Source organism: Sceloporus undulatus, chromosome 4 (genome assembly GCF_019175285.1).
Source record: "Sceloporus undulatus isolate JIND9_A2432 ecotype Alabama chromosome 4, SceUnd_v1.1, whole genome shotgun sequence".
Taxonomy (NCBI): domain Eukaryota; kingdom Metazoa; phylum Chordata; class Lepidosauria; order Squamata; family Phrynosomatidae; genus Sceloporus; species Sceloporus undulatus.
The window spans coordinates 74024175-74045079 of NC_056525.1; the positions used below are offsets into that span (position 1 = coordinate 74024175).

The following is a 20905-nucleotide window of genomic DNA, read 5'->3' on the forward strand; positions in this document are numbered from 1 at the left end:
TGTTCAAGGCAGGGAGCTGTTGTATTTGCAGACTGAAACAATTAATACAGTTCAGGAATGAGGAAGAATGTTGCTGGAGTAGAATTTCCACTGGCTGTACTGATGTGGCTAATAAGAGTTGCAATCCAGCAGTATCTGGAAAGCCACATACACTAGCACGTGTGTCTGCTGAACACTCAGAAATGAAAAGAGGTACAATAGGGGGATGTTCCATTTGTCAAAGAACAGGTGGTGAGTCCTTGCCCACAATTTTTTTAACCATTCTTATTTAAACCTCATTTTGCTGCCTCAATTGACCACTTATAATTTTCAACCTCAAGCATTTATGTGCTTGGTTTATTTATGCTATAACTCTTTGTCAGAGTTCAGTAAACTCCATATGAGGGAAATACCCAGATGTAACATGCATAATAAACTACATAGATTTAAGCAAATATATACATTGTGTAATTATTTTGTTTCAGATAACATTTTGGCTTTGATACAAAATAATTGACAAGTGGGATGGGGTGAGAGACTGTATGTTTTCCATGCTTAGTGATTCTAGTTACTGTTTTAGCCCCTGTAGAATTGTACAAAATGTATTTTTAGGGAGTCATATATGTAAAGTCGATTTTTTTAAATGTTGCTGTTGCTAAGTTCCCATGGACAAAATCAAATTTCTTTGTATTTATTTAATGGGAGACTAAAAATTGTTAATATAAATTTAGACATCCCATCTCCATAAACAAAAGTATTTCTAGTAAATCCTTTGGGATTAATAGGGTTAAACAAGGAAAAAAGCAGAAGCCTGTTAAAAATAAGTAATAACAGCACCAACACCACTGTTTTACATCTTTAAAGCCCCAGTTGTCCTGTTCAGTATACTTACTAGCTAACTACCTTCAGGGCAAGATGTGTCAGTTTGAAACAGAATCTTAGGCAGCATTAAGTAATTCACATTAGTTTACTGTAAGCAAGATTGAGTGTATGATACTAGTGTACCTCCATACATCTGGAAGCTTAAGGAGTTGCTCACAATTTAAGAGGGAAAATGTTTTCATAATTGCCCAGTCATACTGATAAAGGTTTGACTTTTTATCATTTCTCGCATAGCTTTTACATTGCATTTTAATGTGGTTTTCATTAATTGTGGTTTTCTTAAGAGGAGATTAAGCAGTGTTCCTAAACAATTGGGCTGCTCCTAGGGAAGGCTAATAGCTTGGCTAAATGATTTCTTGAGCTTAGTACAGACAGTAGAGTATTTTAGTAGTATTTTTCTTGTCCAGTGAGTTAAAGAACAGGTGGTCATAAGAAGTTACATTATGCTTCCTTCACTAGGCCCCAGTAGGTACTGGTTATTTGTTCCTCATCTTTATCAGAAGTCAAGCTGAGAAAGTACTCAGGCCTACTGACAAGTCAAGCATCCAAACTTTATGTTAACTTTGGTTTGGACATAAGTTAAGGAATTTCTCCCAAACCAGATGCTACTTTATTCTTAATCAGAGCTAATCTCTCTCAGACTTTAGTTCTAAATTCAACTTACTGGAACAAACAGTAGTACTTCAGGCTCAAGAACTAGAGTCTCTCCTTCACACTTTTCTGGTACCTTCTAGAAGTAGGCTAGAGGGTTCATCATTAGCCCTTGTGAAAGGGAAATGTGAAAGCATTTCCCAAGGAATACTGGGGTATTTTGTCACTATCCTGTAAAGTAGTACTGTTCAGAGTGGTGGTCCCTGGACCGGTGCTGGTCCCAGAGCCATTGGCTGCTGTTATCTGGTGCATTTTCCAGGAAATAGAAAAGAAAAGAAATTGTAGCCAGTGGGCCAATATGGTGCTGGCCCCTGGCACAGTGGAAAAAATCATTGCCTGGCCCCAATATCAGAAAGCCTGAGAAGCCCAGATATATACAAGTTAATAGACAGATGAGAATGAAATAGGCTTCTTGTATATTCTTCTTTTATGACTGGAGCATTGGCCTAACGTAGGGTTTATAGCAGGGCTGAGGAATCAGTGATCTTCCAGGTATGAAACTCCAGTTCCCAACAGCCTTACTCAGACTAGCCAATAGTATGAGAGTAGTTCAACATCTGAAGGGTCAAAGATTCTCCCACCCTACAGTTTAAAGGAAAGAAGGTTAAGTGTTTGAGGGAATAGATGGGTAGGAATTGTAAACTTAGAAATTATTTTTAATCCAAGTTAGAGAATAATTTGGAAACCTCAATGATCATCTGTTCTTTGCAATCAATTTATAATCATTCTGACTCATAACTGAGCCTTGGAGCCATGTTTCAGCTGCCTCTCTACTCCCAACAGACTCTTGTAGCTATAATCTCATCCAAATACACAATAGCTTCGTAATGTCCCTAAGTGCATGTTCCACAGAAACTAAAAGCTTAGGTGACAGGAGTCTGTTAATCAGCTTTTATGGTTTAGTTCAGTTTCATGAGACCTGTGGCCAATGGACCATAGTCTGTATGAATTAGTAAGAACAGAAGCAGAGGTGCACATGGGCTTTAAAAAAGTTGCTGGTGGCAAACAGCACTTCCCCAGGGAATGTCCCAGACTATTTTGTACATTTTTAATTGTGCTTTCATCCTGTTGTAGAAACCAAACATTCCTAGATTGCCCCACTCATATGTACCCTCAGATGTTCTGGACTTTATAAGAGTCCTTTTCATTCAAAGGAGCACTCTATGAAAAAGGGTTTTAATTATGTGGAATGGCTCTAACTCCTAGATTCCTCCTCCTCCCCGATATATTGAATTCTTTGTAAAGATGGTGTAGTCCAGGTATGTTTCTGTTCCTTTTCTCGGTTATTTCAAAGTTTCAACAATAGTGTTAACTTTAATTTGTAGAGTTGCTCCTTGCAAGTGAAAAATCGATGGGGGGCTATCACAGTGTGAAATTCGACTGTCAGTCTTGAGCTTATGGAGTGAGTAAGACATCTTAGAAGGGGAAAAATCACAGTCTGTGCAGTGCTCAGCTGGGCTATTTGAAAGAGAAGGCAAGGCTGATGGGCCGTTAGAGAGTATTTCAGTTAGATGGATGATGATTCTCTGTGAAATATTGGAGTTAGCCCACAGGTGAGGGGAAACAGCTTAGAAAATACAACTGGTTCCTCCTGAAGGTCTAATTTGCGCCTGAAGAGCTTGTGCTATGTCCATTCAGGAGCAAAACCCAGCTATAAAACTGGACACTGCCTCTAAAATAAACCAAGTTCTTCATTTAAAAATTGGAGCATTTCTGAAGTCTTGTTCATTTGTAAAACTGAGTAGAAGTTCTTTGGAACAAGTGTGTTTTCTATGTGAATAGGTCCCAGAAACAGGAGCTTCTGTATAAGATTTGGGGGTGGTATACATTGTGGCAGCATAGAAAAATAATTAATCAGTGTCAACCAAAAATCAGGGTATTTCAGGTTATAGTTCTGCATGCCCATTAGAAGACAATGTGCACATTACATGGTAGGTGATGAAATTTAAATACTGTATAATGGAGCTGAGATAAGTGAATTGATCACTTCCTTGCATTTTGTGATATTTGAAGCCAGTATTATATGAATGTAAGAGCTGTGCTAGAATTGATTAAAGGTTTATCTAGGCCACTATGTGCCTAGCCCGTAAGACACAACAGCACTCTCTGTTACAGTAGCACCTGGTTTGAACATAGAGCTAAACCACAGCTTAGTGTTGCTTACATGAGCTCCTTCCCTTTCCTTCCTTCAGTGGGGCCATGAGGAAATTAACTGCATGGAATTTTAGTTTGAGCCAGGACAATTAGTAATTGATTTAAACCAGGGTGTGAACCCAGATTTCTGAGACAAACTTTAACTTTTTTAAAAAAAAACAGTCTGTCTCCATTCAAATGAAAAAAAAGAGAGAGAGTTTAAAACAAAAGTGGATGTATCCAATCTCCTTCTGACCATTCCAGTGGATGTGCATAGTGGAGAGAAGCTCGACCATTTTTCACATAGCAATAAACCATGGCTAAATGATGCACCTTAACATATCTCTCTGAGCCTATATTATCCCAGGTCTTTCATGCAGGCACAGCTCAAACAAATTGAGCAAAGGGGATTACTGGTACTTAGTCTTGTTGACACCTCTCGTATCATAGCTTCCGACTTTTCCCTTCCTTTCCTATCTTCTGCCCTCTTTTGCACATGAGTCAGGGTAAGATACTGTCTTACCCTGACTCATGTTTAGCATGACAAGGACATGCTTCAGGAAGCCATGGGCTTTGACATTCTTCTTCCCCTTTGGCATAATTTTTGCTATCTGAACTAACAAACTAGGCTGTTGTTTTTAAAAAATCAACTTAGTAAATGCTTCAAATACAATATTGGTGTTTTTTATTACTAATGGTTTGCTGTGTAAGTCCTCGCTTCACTCAAATCCTGTGGTGTTTTTCACTTTTTAAAAATCTTTAGATTTAGTAATTTAGCAGCCCAATACTCCCTTGCTATATACAGTTCAACTGCAGAGGTTTGTGTAATTGTGTTTTTTTAACAGTGGGCATCAGCAAGCCTTATCTGCCATTGCAACAATGCCCTGATTTCTCTTGTCAGTTATTTAGTCTCTCAATGATTTTCAGTAATACAATACATCTCTCTCCCACTTTTAAAAACATTGGGGAATAAAGAACATGAGTACACCATTCCTGTTCCAACTGTGTAAGGGATAGACTCTTCTGGCCACCAGATGCTTGCCAAGTTTGGTTAGCTGTTTCTCAGCTTTTGAGTGGGAACACAATTTTTCAAATTATGCACTTAGAATTTTGGTGCAAGCTCAGCCTTTCCTGATCTTTGTATAATAAATAAAAATGCTTCCCAGTGGCTGAGGGAGTTCCACAACCCCACAGATGTGTCTAATCATGCTGACTTGGAGGCTCCTTACTCTTTTCACTGATCAATGGTGCCATCTGTCTGCAGTTTGATCGGGCCATGCATGTGAATCCTGAAGGCAGAGAAGGCCAAGTGCCAACTCTTGTATTCGGTCTTTGCTTCTACAGAGATATTCCTGGGCTCCCTGTCAGCAGGGAGATGAGGATGTGAAAGCAGCATAATGAATTCTTCTGTAGAAAAATTCTTTGGGGAATCTTTACCAGGTCCTTACTAAACACAGCTTAGAATGCCTTCTTGTGGTAGTAAGCTTTCCTTCCATGCCACTGTGATAGAGCATGCAAGTGTATGAAGAATGATTCCTCTGTGGGCTAGAACAACACAGCACTTTTGCTTTGCATGAAGATTAAATTAGTCAACAGATAACTCCAAACTTGGCAAGCAGCTGGTGGCATTAACAAGTTGTGCAAGCAAGTATAAAATAGAGGCATTTGCGACACAGAGGGCCTCTGCTTTGCAGACACGCACCCTTGCATGCAACTCTTCCAAATTTTCAACTGGGAACATGGAAATTAGGCTATGGAACGTTGCATTATTCATAACTTGGCAACCAGGGGCTAGGGCATATTGCCAAAATAAGCCACCTACTGTAATTACAGGTGAACAACACTCTTAATATATGTTGCTACAAAAACATAATTAATCAAAATGGAGGATACTCCTCTCAGAGAACAATATATTAAGATCCTTGCCAGTTTCTGAGTAGTTGCAGCATTCCTTCAAAGGATTTCAAAGCCAGCTTCTTTCAGGGATGTTTGATTCCTATTTCAAGCAGAATGGTCAGCTCATGCATTGGGGGGGGGGGGGGGGTTGGGACATTTTCTCAGTCCATCTCAGGTCTGTATTGCCAAAGCTCTGTTGACTGTGGACACCTGTGCCAGTGTATTGAGCGAGGCACCCTGTTCTGGTTTTGGGGTTAAATTAGTAGCATAGACTAAGTACCAGTTGAGATCATCCATTAAAGGAAGAAGCCCTAGCAGTGGATTCAAGAGAGAAGATTTTCTTTGCCATATATCCCCATGCACTCACAACAAGATGTCCTTCTTTTCCTTGCCACAGCCCTCCATTCCACCTGAAGCTCTACTTTTGAGGGTTTCACAGTCCTTCAAAATAAATATTGATGATGCACAAGGGCTATAGTAGTGGGGTTGCCTCCTCTTGCATCTTCTTTATGTATCCATCTGCATACTTGCCATAACATCTGATCTTTACTTCAATGAATCTGGTTACATGATCTAGTCCTAAATCTTGTTTGCAACCCTAAGACTCTTAAAATGAGTATGCCATGCACTTAGGGATTCTTTGACATTTGGCAAACCTGACATGCCAAAAAATACAGAAGTGTTCTCTTTAGAATAGTTACTAAACGACTGTTAGGTCCCCCCCTCAGGATGAAGCTAACAGGATAGGTAGTTACCTACCTGGGTATTAGAAGGAATATTTTCCTGCTCAGACTGTTCAGTGATGCTTCAACAACCTACCTTACATAGACTTGATCCATTATATTCTTTGAATTGCCACTGCTTGAAGCTAAACATTACCGTCTGCTCTGTTGAGAACTAATCAGTTAGTATGGTGTAGACATGAGAGATCATTGTAAAATTCAAAGATGGGTTGGCTGATGAAGTTGTTCCTTAAGTTTCCTTCTTGCAGACAAATAATTTAAACTTCAACTGCTCTGTCTGCCACTGGAAGGGAATCAGGGTTAGGATCTTTGTTTTGCATATCTGACTGTTTTCACTGAAGTAGTGATAAGCTGTGTGTCTTGGTAACACAAGCTATCCTCCAAAAAGTTGCATTATACAGTAGCCCCTCCCAATTCATGGATGATCCATTCTAGACCCCCTTACAAAAATGGTGACTTGCACATATTCGAGTCCCATAGAAAATAATGGGGCATGCACAGGAGTGCACCACCATTTTATTAATGGGCACTTGTCCCTCCTGTGAAGAGCAAGACCGTGGATTCCAAGTCCGCAAAAAGGGAGGAACAACTGTAGTTAAAATATTTTATTCAATTTTGATTAACGGGTTTTTAATTTAGCATGAGCATTTGTGGATATAAACCACTTCTTCAGATGTGGTACAAAGTGATACCCAGGCTTTAATATCAGCCTGTACTGTATCTGAAGAAGTGGGTTTATATCCACAGAAGCTCATACTAAAATTAATAACCAATTAGTCTTAAAGGTGTTGCTACATCCCTTTCTCCCTTACCCTCCCCTTTTCCCTTTTATGCAGCAAGAAACTAACACAGCTACTTCTTTCAGTTTTTTTCATGAGTAATCTGAATGTGCACACTTTTTTTTTGTATAATTGCAAGCTTGAGATTTATATTTTTCATATCAACTGCTGAATTTCTGTATTTGCACACATACCACAGGAAAACATTCTGTGTTTGCTGGGGTGCCACTAGCAACCCCCATCCCCAGAGCTGTCCTTTATTTTTAAAGGCCCCTCATGCTGTATAGCTCACCATATTATCTCTCTTATATACACATCCCACATCCCATGACAAGATATAGGTCCAGTAGGGAATTTGTTTAAAAATAAAAAGTGAGCATAGGATGTGGGGGAATACAGGGGCACTGGGAGGGGAATACATGTGGCTGTCAATTTGTCCACTCCTGTATCGCATACAGACTAAATTTTATGTCACTACTTTATGCCATTACTCTAGAAAAGAATGTCTGCTGTGCATCTATATCCAAAAGCAGTTAATCATCATTTTCGTAATTGTACTGTTTTAGAAACGGGAATTACTCTGTTGAACATTTCCACAAAGTTAATCCTATATCTTAGGGTGCAGGAGTAGCATCTCCTTCCTTTTGAGAGGGTGAACCAGAGCTGATGGTTTATTTACAAGATATCCTGAATTTGTATGAATTTACAGACTCACAAACACCTAAAAAAATGATTATATGAAAAGATGGGAAGGTCCAGGAGATCAGGTGTTGGGAATAACCCATGAAATTTTAATGGCAGTGCATATAATCAGTTCTAAATGTGTTTTACAGCATGCATATAAACAGTAGGGTTGTAAAATTTATGGAATGTTATGTACAGTGTGTCTGTTTATGAAGACGAAGGAAAATTGTATTCTTTTCAAATAAACAAACTGGAGGGAGAGATTTTGAGAGTGTTCTGGCAAACAATTTCTGAAGCAAAATAGAGAGTACCATACTGAGACAACACTTCTCACATCAGGCACTTACTGAGAGAGTTCTTGTGGGCATGGCCCTTTCTGGGCTGCAAGAACTACACATATGCATGTAACAGAGCCCTCCATTTATCATGCTTATGTTTTCTCTGATACTACATCATGCAGAATAAGGAAAGCAGACAGGTTGGTCCTCTGTCCATTAGGCTTGTGGCAAGTGGAGGTAACTAATCTCCAGGCTTAGCTTTCATTCTCCTCTAGCTCTAAGTGTTACTTATGTGAATCAATCCCACCTTCATGAGCATAGTCTAAAAATTTGCACTTTGATACTAATAACTATTTTAAAAGTACTGTATTAAAATTTGCCTCCTTTCAGTTTGAGCATTTTTTTTTCATTCTTGGTGTACTGAGATGCAGAAAGCCAGTATTCATTGTTCCCATTAATAAGTTGTGCCCTTTCACCCTGTCTCTTCAAATGTAATAGTAAAACATCTCTAACCCTCAGGATAAAATAGAAAAGCTGTCAGTAAAGCTTCTAATCCTCTAACTGGTCATGGATCTGGAGGGATAGTCTTGTATGAAACCCTCTTGTGTAATTACTGATGCCTTTGGAGAACTGTTGCTACACACACAGGAGATATTGGCATCTGTTCACCTAGCTAGACCCTATCAGCTCCCTAGTCTACCATGTTAATGATTGGTAGAATTGTTCATATATGGGAAGCGAGATACAGTTGGGGCATACTAGCTCAGCTAGAGGAAAGGTTGTACTTTTTCAGACGTGCTGTATCCCCTCCCCTCCAGCCTTGTTAATAAATGTATATTTAACAATGTCTGGAGCATATGAAGTGATAATAACTAAATCAATACCTCCCTCATTGATTGTCCAGGATCCCTCCAGCGTGACGCATGCGGCGATGCAGTAATTTTCTAGCTAACTAGCACCCTGATCTACAGCCCTGCTATTGATTGACTGTTGTATTGGGCAGGCACTGAGTGTTGTTGCTTATGCCTCTATTCAACCTCCTTTTCTGATTCATTCGTTTTTTACTGGACAGGGGTGATCATCTGAGAGGCTTCTAAAATTGGCCAGCAAGAGTCAGTCTGTTAGCTTCCCATAAACAAACCATTTTCTATCATTGCCTGCCTGTTTCTTCCCAATCTTCCAATTCCTTTGGTTAGCAGTGTTCTTTAGTTTCCTTAGAGCTGTTGCCTGGCTTGCTTCCTACCAGTTGTTCATATCAGAACTACAAAACAAAATATAGTTGTTTCAGTTATCATACTCAATTTTGTGGAGAGCTGATATGAACTATGCTGTGTTGTTCCTGCTGGTTCTCTCTGATACTGATTTGAGTTCAATACAAAAGCTACTCTACTCTGTCCTGCCCTGCTGCTATTGGCTGTACTATCATAGGTAACTGGGACAGGAACACCTCATACAGTATTTTGCCAGCTCTGCTTATACTGTGTCAACGAATGGAACCCTGCTGCGGTGTGGAGGTATTCCTGCCCATTATGCCAGCCACCCTGCCAACTATGTTTTTTCCAGGATACACCATTACAAGTCTCAATTGATTTCCATTTCCCCCTCCCCAGCAATTCATTTCCAGAGAGCATGTTCATTGCTCGTGGACTGTTCTTGTAGTTTTTCCCACCTTGTTTTTGTTTTTAAAACATATAAAAGCATTCTTTGATTATTATTTTTTGTACTAATGCAAACTTTGAAGTGTTTCCAAGCCTGTTAATGCCTCTTCCTTGTGTATTAATGATGTCATTTTAATTACATAAGGAATTATATTAAATAAGTATACAGAATAAAAATACTATTAAGCAATGAAGACTGGCCTCAGACTGTCTTCATACTCTCCTCATACAGAGATAGTTGCATTCACACAAGATACAAAGTATGATGAAATCACCAAAAGTGATCTGAATACTGTAATCTTTGTGACTTGTTTAACTACTCTTCTATAGTATTATTTTGTTGAGAATATAGCAATATTTTCAGGCGAAAAGGGAACTACTATCCTGATGAAATTGCATTTGTTTGCTTAATTTAAATGTCAATGTTGGGTCAGTTTATTTATTTTACTTAATTCTATTTGCAAAATTTGGGGTTTTTTAATAATTAGAACTATTGAATGAGGGTAGGAATAATGAAGACAAACAGAGAATTGCCTCTCACTTGCAAGAACACTTTGCTTAGAGTTTGCTCTTCTGGTGTTACTAATCCTTCAAATACTATGTATTGACTGCTTGCTGGTATCTGTTATCAAAACATTACACAAACTTTTAACACTCATTGACAAGTTTTTCTCTCTATGCAAACTGTAGCTGTTTCTTACAATGATGTCTCATTGCATGTTCATTATCAACAGCTTTTTTGCTGCTCCCTTAGATTTGTTTTGTTGTACCCCAGAGGTATAGCTCTCCACTTGCAGGCATGCCGTTTTGTTTGTGCTAGCTTGGCCTGATCTTAGCAAGATCTTCTTGAAAAGGAGACTATCTCCATTTCAATCTTGTCAGAAACCAGTTGTGAGCCTGTGCCCCTTCACTTCTTTCTCTTGCCCCTCACCCATTATAATAATATATAATGCTTACTCCCTGGGATCATGTTCATGTGATCTAAACTTTATTCCTTGGCCTTTCTTTTAAAACCTAATTCAAGGCTTGGCTGCTGTAGCTATTTCTCAGCCAGCCCTGACTTTGTCATCTACTTTAGGATTACAGAGGACTCAGCAGTGACAACGTTTGAGGCGCTAAAGGCTCGCGTACGTGAGTTAGAAAGGCAGCTCTCCCGTGGGGACCGCTATAAATGTCTCATTTGCATGGTGAGTAGTTTCCCAGTTGTGGTCATGAATAAGGAAATAACTCTGTACCTCTCTCCCTTGTCTATAACAACATGGTACCATAACATAGCTTATGTGAGAAAACAGTAGCCTTATCCTATGTCCATTGACTCTAGGGAAGTGACCCAACTTTTTCTTGTTCACAAGTCAGTTTCAGTGTGGGCTGGTTTGGTGGGGCATCAGTTGACAGCTTGTCAACTGCGTTGGTGGTGTTTTTATAAACCACCTAGTCTGTTGACCCTACAAATCTCCTTGTGTCCCTGTTCCTCTCTCCCAGTATCTGTTGGAAAGAGGTCAAAATACCTGTTTGAAGGTTTGTCATGTGGCTTAAAGACTAGTCAAACTATTCCAAAGTTGTTGGTTACCTATGTCCTAATGGCAAATGCTTCACTATTCAGTAAGTGAACTACTTTACTTACTGAAGTGCTGAAGCTCCCTCTAGTGGCTTGGAGTCTGCTACTGTTCACATCTCCTCTTAGGGTTTATATAGTTCGTCCATACTTTCAACTTTTGATTACAGGGGTGCTAGTATTTTCCCTACCAAATGGTGGCTCAGTTTCAGGGAAGCAGATCTTTCCAAGCACTTGCAGTACATTTTTGGGGGGGAAGTGTTTTCAGATATTTATTGGCTAATGCCAATATGTTTTCTTTATGCACTTTCAAACTGTACACTTGGAAAAATATTTACCGTTTTTCTTTAACTCTTTATGAAAAACTACAGCCACTGAAAACTGCAGTTGGATTGTATCTTACTGGTTCCAAATGTCAGTTTGCTTGCAGATTGTGAAATACAGCTATTTCAGATAGATTTTTAAAAAATAACTGCAAAACTGTCTCCTCCCCTGCAGTTCTGACTAAGTCAGCTAGCTTTTAAAAAAAGATGAATACTTCTTCCTTTGCCTTTTTTAAAAAGAAAAAGAAATTCATCCTACAGCATATTTTCTCTTTCTCTCCAATAAGTTTTAAATTAATTGTGAGAGAAACCAGAATCACAGAATAAGAAACAAGTTGAGTCTTGTTTGTTGTCCCAATAATAATCTAGCAAGCAAGTTAACAAAGAGAGACTCCAGAGCTTTTTGATATAAAAGCAGTCTGTTTATGTTAAGGTTTAATACTTTTTCTTGCAAAATCTCCCATAAGACCCCTTCACTTTAACCGCTGTTCACAGTTATGGGACCAAAGAATGGTGGCTGCATTGCAGCTGTAATGCCTTTTGGTTCATGCCTTGCCCATTGTGGTACCAGAGGTGATGCGTTATCAACTGGATAGGAATTGGAGCCATCCGATATGCCTCTGGTGTGAAAATGAAGATGTATTCATGTGCTAGCTCCTCTCCATCTTGCCCTCCAAACTTCGGAAACAATGGAAGAATTAGTACACAGAAGCTTGGTGTGCGTGATAGGACATATTTCACTTTTCTTTCTGCAGGACTCATACACGATGCCCCTGACCTCCATCCAGTGCTGGCATGTGCACTGTGAGGAATGCTGGCTGCGGACTCTGGTAAGGCTCCCCATACATCATTTCACATTTGTTTATCCTAGCTGAAAGTACTGTTGCATTTGAATATTCAATACAATATATTAACAGGATACAGTAACCATGTTTTATTTAGATCTTTACCTCTTCTCACTTTTGCCTCTGACATCATTAGCCTGATATCACATCTCCCAGTTTACTTTTGTTGGATGCAAGTTGGTTGGAGAGTCATGTAGCCTTATGTCCCACAGCATAAGTGACAGGTTAGAATGAGAATCCCAAGGAGCTCCACTCTGCAAGCATACTTTGTTTGTTCATTGCCCCTTAGCTGAGAGCTAGTTTAAATTGGCTATGCTACCTGAGCTGTTCTCCACCAACAAGCATTTCTATTTTAACTTGTGTGTTAGATAGAAAGGGGGCGTTGGGAGTATAAGCTTGTACTGCTCAAGAAATAGGATTTAAATGAGATTGTAAACATATGTTATAGTGGTAGATCTGATTGGAGCTCTGGCTTGAAGGAGGAAGGTTTGCTCTGGATATTTGTGTGAGAGAAGTAGAACAAATGAAAATGTAAGGGAGCGTGCGTCTGTTTTTTAATTACCATGCCATCCAAACTTGGGATCTTGACTTGCGGTCTTGGCAGTCTTGGCTTGTAAACAATACAACAAATCAGAACCTTCATTTTGTTTAGCCCAGCACTAGGCAATCCATGGGCTACATGCAACCCAGTCTGCCTATTTTTATTCTCCACAACTGAATTCAGCATAGCACCATCATGTGTTAAAACAAAAACCATGTTGTTGTTGTTTTGCTTTCAAAGAGAACCACACTCCAAGAAACATTATTCTCTTTTAAATCAAGACATGCATTTCCCAGAAGCTTTGCTTAAAGCAGAATTGTTGATATGGGGTCCTACCTGTTACTTCTACCACATATTGGCAGCAGGACTGTGTGGACACCAGTGAGTTTGGGTGGGGGTGAATAGTCCACTGGACTTCCTAGTGTTCCCCACCCCTGGTCTAGCCACTCCCACTAGTGTGAAGAATCACTGACTGCGTCATAAGCCAGAGTTCCCCAAAATCATGGCTTATTATTTTGAAATATATTTTGACATAGCTGGTGTCAAAAAAAATCCAGAATAGTGCAAAGCACCGTTTATTCAGGGACTTGACACATCTCAGCCCTCAGGTTTTTCTTACTGCAAGGCAGACCCAAGGACCTGTTCAAGAGGTCTGTAAATATATGAAAATAAAAAAGCACAGGTCAGATGTTTATATAAAATGTTCAGCCTGAAGAATGTTGTGTTACAATTTTTTATATAAATGTTGCTTTGAACCATTTGGATTTTCATTGTTGTGTGAAAGTCGGTTGTTTGATATATATATCCTGGCATATTACAGCAGCACATGCAGTTTTTCCCCATCACTATTTTTATCCCTATAATGACACTATCACAGGAGTGGGAAAACAACAACCTGTGTACAGGGGGGGCAATATCCACTTCATCTGTGGCCATCTAATCCCCTCTCAAACTCCAAAAGTCTTCTGCTTCCTCCAAATGGTGTCACTTAACAAATTACTTGAAAAACTGCAAAAGCTCAATTGCCACTCCTGAAAATTTCTAGGAGCAGAAAACTATCAACCACTCCCACCCCCCAAAAAAGAAACTACAAACACACATTTAACCAAAGGCCAAAACTTTCCAACAATCTGGAGCTGAAGCTGTAGTCCACCAAAGGGATAAGAATTGCCTCCCACTGTAGTTGTCCACCTCTGCCCTATGAGAGGTAGTGACTGGCCAATGAGTTTCAAGATTGAGTGAGAACTTGAATTTGTATTTCCCCATTCCCATTCAGCATTCTAATCAACCAATGAGCTGTAGAGTATTCTAGTTCCATCTTATGGGGATGTTGTCTTCCTTAGTGGCACGATGAAATGGCTGTGACATAAGATTTTTAAAATACCTTTTCTGGGGTTTTTTTTAGTAAAAGACCTATAAATGTTGTAAGTGGCTTACTCTCTTAACATAGTTTGTAAGCATATAATGTGGAAATAAACTTTTTCTGAGAAGTAAATATTTAAACCACGTAATATCTGTTTGAAGATTTAATTAGCAAACAAAAAGTGTTTTTACCATCCTTTCATGTCGGATGAAATTAGGGATTTACCTGAAATTGAGTGGAAAACAAAAAAGGAGAAAAAGGTTGTAACTCTCTGAAGTATGAACTGTTCATTTTCCATAGTTCTGCATCATTCTTTTCTTTATAGAATATGTGAATATGTTTTAAAAAGCAGTCCATTTTGGACAAGTGTCTGATGCAACCATGCCTTTCACATAGAGTTGTATACAGTATTGTAAGACATAGGGCTTCCTTATACTCAGTGAAAAGCGCTCTTCTCTTTAAAACATTTTAGACAATTCTTCATCAAATTAGAATGTAAGGGCAGTGTAAGAAAATGATAACACTTATAGCACATTTGCATCATTGTTGCAATGCACACACAACCTCTCTGTCTTCGTGACAGGGACTGGGACATGTATTTTGCCAACATGTCTGTTCCCTGAAATAAATGAAGCATTTCCTAACCCAATAGGCACCAAATCCTGACTGATCTAGAAAACTTAAGCAAGGTCAGGCCTAGTTAGTATTTGGATGGGGTAATACTAAGTGATGTAGGTTTATTGCAGAGGCAGGAAATAGCAAACAACCTCTGACATTCATTGCCTAAGAAAAAGTTATGAAATACTGTCAGACATTGAGTCTGAAACCTTCAAGTGGATGGCAGGACCACTAAACACTTCCATCCAAGCTGCAAAGAAGTCTAGTTACAAATATGCCTCCGTAAAACAAAAAGAACACAGAACTGATTAGCACAGTTTGCAGCTAAAATAACTGGCTCCAGTAAATGCTATTCACTAGGTGAATTTACTGCAGCTAAAACAACTGGTTCCAGACAACGCTATTCACTAGGTGAATTTACTGAAGGCCTATAGCAGTAATGGTGAACCTTTCAGAGACCAAATGCCCAAACTGCAACCCAAAACCCACTTATTTATTGCAAAGTGCCACATCCCTCTGGCTTTCTAGTAATGAACTCTGGCAAACCCTGTGCTGGGCAACAGTGTGCGTGCCTACAGAGAAGACTCTGAGTGCCACCTCTGGCACGCGTGCCTATAGGTTGGATCTTGCCCATGAAGCAGTTTATTTTGAAATGCAGTAATCCTGGCAATTTTAAATTAAGGCAGGAAAGCACATTTTCCCCAGTTTCATGGGCCAAAGAAAAGAGTAGTTGTTTTTGAAATTTATATAAAAAAATTACTGTTTCACATTTCAAAGCTCAAAGTTTTATATATTCAGTCCGTTGGTGAATAATTATTTGAAAATATGAGATTCTTGTACATCTTATATACCTTCCTCCTTCAGCCCCCAGTGCTTCTTGAAGGCCTGCATTGGGGCTGGGAAACCCTCTGGAATTTTATTAGTAGTGATTGAGGAAAGATCACCTCCCTACCTTGCCTCCAACAAACAGGAAGCTATGTCTGGAAGGAGCCCTCCATTTCAAGAAGGGCCAGTTGGAATCCACCCCAATATGTTTTACTCAGAAAAAAGAATGGATCAGGAAAACTCCATAAGTTACTGGAACATGTGTCTCTTCCTTGGATAATACAAGTATTAACTTTGCACATATTTTGGCTAAAAGACATGTGTGCCTACCTGTATCTCAAAACTGACATCCAAAATCATCCAGTCATCAAAACACAGTAACTTTACTTGCAAATGACATCCATATCTAAAATTTGGCTATGGGAATATTTGTGATGAGAAGAGCTATTACGAATTGGAGCTCTACCACACTCTGCACATTCCTTGCACTGACTATGCAGAACGTTCAGAGTTGGGAATTGTGTAGAGGAAGCAATTAATAAGTTGCAGCTCATCTGTTCTCCAGCCCTTGCTTTCTCCCTACAGCCCACAATTTATTAAAGCCGGGCTTTTTGCAAGGCAGGCGCTGTTCTCTCTCTCTCTTAAAAAAAAATCTCAGCCTATGTTCGCATGTTTCTAATGTAACCATTAAAATGTAGCCTGAAGACAGCAATAAAAACCCTGGAACGCCTTAGTGCTTTTGTGTCTTGATCAAAGTCAATGTGTGTAATCTCGTTAAGGCTGCCCTTCCCTCCCCCTCCCTCTCTTTATGAATTTAATGGCATGCGGCAGCTGGGCTGGGTGTTTCATACTCACCAACCTGCATTGTTCTAATTAAGGTATCTCCTTTTAGTTTGGGTACAAAAGGGGCACATGTGCATATATTGTTGATTTTTGAAAAACCAGTGAGCAACTGTGGGGTAATGGATTTAATAATTGCCACAAGTTACCTTTCCCTGGGTGTAAAGCTAGCTTCTTTCTTAGTGAGGAGAACACAGAGAGCAACTGGGTGAACAGCACACATGGAAAATGGGCTGTGCAAAAGGAGCAGTATATTTCTTGTGTTGTGCAATAAACAATTTGTTGCGCTTAATGGGAGTAATGGGGGGAGGCTGGCTCCACTGGGCTTCCTTCCTGACATGTTTGAACATTTCTGGAGATCTGCCATTCTTCCCCCATTAGGGAAAAATCAAGCTTTTCCTTCTGTTTCTGTGTTTTATATGACCAGACGAAATGTTATGTTTGCTTGGACTTTTGTATTGTGGGATAAGTAAAGAAACTGGAAGCAAAATGGGAGTGACGTTCTTAAAACTTGAAGAAGACAAAAAAAATTGAGTGTTTCTGAACCCAAGAATTCAGTGTTCTCTAACACAGAAACCACTAAAGGACTGATTTCCAAGCATTTTGTGTCTTCCAACTTGGACTGCCTTCACAGAAATAACTGTAGCATCCTTGGTCTCAGATGGTAGTAGTCATCACTGATACAGAACTATGAAGTCCTTTTTTATCTTTTTCCCTTTCATTTCCATAAGAATGATAATATTTCATTGCTTTCACATTTCCCACCTTGGGAAGAGTCATGATGTTAAAACAATAATGATTCAACCACTCTTTTTCCAAAAGAGAACAATGTTTAAAAATGGCTATGGGAATCTGTATAGAGGAGCAAATTGAAGGCAACCCACAGATATGAGTAAATTTGACCTCGGTTTTATGCTGGTTGTTATTCCTCATTGGTTATCACATGATTGCATTTGATAAGATCAGCCATAGCAGCTCTTCCCAAAGTAAATATTAGCATTTTCTTCTGGTGTGTATGAAATGAAATTCCTAATAGAAGAAACTGTGTTCCTCAAACACCAACAGAATTTGCTCCTAGTATCTGCATGAACTGGAAGCACAGTGTAAAGCAGGACAACTTGCGACACTCTTCCAGCTCTTCCCAGAGTCCTGCTATTACAACAAGCATGCGTACTGTATCTTAGCATTGCTGACAAGGAGTGCAAGATACTACATGTTGAATATTCAAAACTTGAGCATACAATGAAGCAGCTATTACCTTTTCTTCCACTTGTACACTCATAATATATTTTGGAGTTGTGAGAAAGTGAAACATTTGGGGGGAGTTATATTGTAGACTAATTGAACACAGATTATGGGTTATAACATTCCAAATGACCCCCTAAGAGTTTTATTAAATTATTAGGAAGCTTACACACTTGTAATTGATTTTGAGATTATTATAAATATATTAGTGCTGTGCATTGAAAAACTACAACCTGGTTCAGCCTTTACGAGACTGGGTTTACAGGATAAGAGATATATCTACAAAATGGTTATTATTTTCAGGCTTCTGCCAAACAAATATGTTAAAATCCGTTATTAGAAAATTGTCAACATTATTAATTTGATTGATTGATTGATTGTACTGATATCCTGACTTTCTCCCATATTGGATCCAAGGCAGCTGTTAATTGTTTGAATGATATCTTTGGAGATTATATAGATTCTTAATCACTCTTGATGTGGTGAAATCATTTCTATATTACATTCTTATACATTTGTTAATTATAGGGGGAAAACTTACGTTTGCAAATGTTTACTTTTCCCAGATTGATAGGTAAAATTGAGATTTGGATATCAGGTGAAGCAACCGTATGACCTTTTTTCCCCCCATGTGCCTCATGGGCTCTCTTTTAGCAGCCTTCAACATTTCTCTAATAGCATTAATCTAGGATATCTGAACAAAACTTCTGTGCCCTATTCAGGTATAACCATATGCATACTCATAAGGATATTTTTAAAAATCAGAAACCTGTTTTCCTGATCCTTCTGAGCAAGCCATCCATTCAGATAAGCTCTCAGAATCCTAATCGGTTTCCGATGGTGACTAGAGATTTCCAACCTGCCAGGGAATGTGTGACAAAACTCTCACTGTGTAGTGATTTCCTTTTATGATGTGACGTCAAGCTATTTAGTTTGCTGTGTACTCAACCCTGCTTTTTAGAACAGTACACGTTTCATGTGTGGCATCTGCTATCTTGTGCAAAATTTGAATGTGCAGGATTTTTTAAAGCAGAAGATTCTGATCATTTGTGGTTATCAATATAAATTGAAAATGCACAAGTAGCAACTAAAAAAGCTTCTAGTCATGGCATTGCTAGACTTGCACCTATAAGACTTGGTTCCTGGAAATCTTTTCTCAGTGCTCTAAACTTCTTAAATATTAATTCTCTCCTTCTCAGTGGCTTGCTCTAGATATAAACCAAATCAAACATTTAAAAATCACACCATGTGATTTGTAGTGGTGTGCTTTTTAAGCATTTGTTTTGGTTTGTTCCAGATTGCTACCTTTTTGTGTCATTTGGGTTATGCTTCATGTCATAACACTTTCTTCACATTACAGAGATAGTGCCCACCTTCCTTTTACCTGCTAATTGTGTAAGAGCTCTGTATTCCTTAGCATCTGACAAAGGTTGCAAATTCAGTGAGTTTACGTGGTCAAGCTACTGTCATTGGAATCCTATTTGCAATGTATTAGTAGCCTATATGAAGCTTCTGCCTCTTATCCCACCACTTCTCCCACCGGATACAAAGTTCTGCCTATATCTCCAGTGCCACCATATGTGAAGACTTCCACAAATCTCACTGCTACCACCAAGAGTAAAGGCTTTTCCTTATCCACACTCTGCAGCCATTGTAAGAATCAATATTGTGGCCACCAACTGTGGAGACCTACTAGAATTATTCAAAGTTCCTGGGCAGGATATTATGCAAGTTCTGTCCTCACTGGACACCAACCCTCTTTATTTACTGCTGCCACTGAAGACACCATGTCTGACCGGTCTCTTTCCCTCCTCTCCCCCTTCCCCCCTATACATATTTATACACAAACAACACACAGCATTCCTGAAGGTCAAAAGCGTATAATACAGACACAATACTTACTGTACAGAAGTTGAATATAACAAAACAGAATAATTTATATTATATTTTAAACAGATCTCTCACACTCCTCCGGCTAACTTGAAATCTTAATTTCTAAACCTGATTGACTCTCTTAACTGTAAGCCCCTTATTTATTCACTCCCCACTTCACTCTGTAGCCTCCAGACCTGCTGTCACCAGCCTAATTCAAATTCCACGGATTTTACAGCCATATCACTTGTCCTACAGTTCCACTAGAAGGGCTTCTGGATCTCTTTCACTGGTATGATACCACTGACGTTTTTGTCATTATTTTGTATGCTTTTTCTGACATAATGTATTTAGGGGAAGATTGGCCTAAATAACCTAAACACACCAGATGTCTGATCTTGAAAGCAAATCAGGGTCAGCCCTACTTGGATGGGAGACCACCAATGAATACCCAGTGCTGTATACTAGGTTTCAGAGGAAGGAACTAGCATAGTGTAGTGGTTTGACTATGACTCTGGATATCACGGTTCAGTCCCCTGCTCAGCTGCAGAAAATGCTGTGAAAGATTTGCCTTAGAGTTGCCTTAAGCCAGAAATGGCTTGGAGGCACAGAACAACTGGCAAAACCACTCTGAATATTCCTTGCCTAAGAAAACCCTATGAAATTGATGGGGTTGCCATAAGTTGATGGAGGATATAAAGACACACTCTCTCGCTCTCTAGTGGAAAACATTAATTCATTAATTAATTCACTATCAAAGACTGGTGGAAAATTTGTACTTAACTCTCAAATATTTCTTTTAAAAATTGCCCACATCCTAATTAGCAGTAAAAACACTATGGTGCTGGTTAACACCTGAAGTCTTTGGTTTATGGATTTAGGTCGGACTCCAAAGTCCACAAATATCAACTGAATCATAGTAGGTAATTATGCATTTCCTTCACATATATTGTATGTGCATAATACCTATTATGGTATCACAAGCAAAAGGAGTGACTAAACTACAGCAGAAAATCTATGAAGTTTGTTTTTTCAGGGGTTCAGCATGGAGTACAATAAGTGCTTGTGAATTTAAAGCCTTCGCTTTTCTTTAAAAGAAACATTTGTATAAATGATTTTATCCCGCCCATAAGTAAATCCCTAATTGGATAGCAGTGCTAGGGAATGCCATTAGTGCACGGACTTTGAATTTTCC

At 39.1% G+C, this 20905-nt stretch overlaps 1 protein-coding gene across 3 annotated transcripts in view; it reads left to right on the plus strand.

The window, feature by feature from the left end:
• The window catches only part of RNF220 (ring finger protein 220), a 376648-nt gene that overhangs the window by 348696 nt on the left and 7047 nt on the right, over window positions 1–20905 (plus strand). For all 3 annotated transcript variants that reach the window (XM_042463245.1, XM_042463247.1, XM_042463246.1), the window contains 2 exons: window positions 10762–10870; window positions 12317–12391. In XM_042463245.1, coding sequence (XP_042319179.1) covers window positions 10762–10870; window positions 12317–12391 — 184 coding nt within the window. The remainder of the gene's footprint in view (window positions 1–10761; window positions 10871–12316; window positions 12392–20905) is intronic.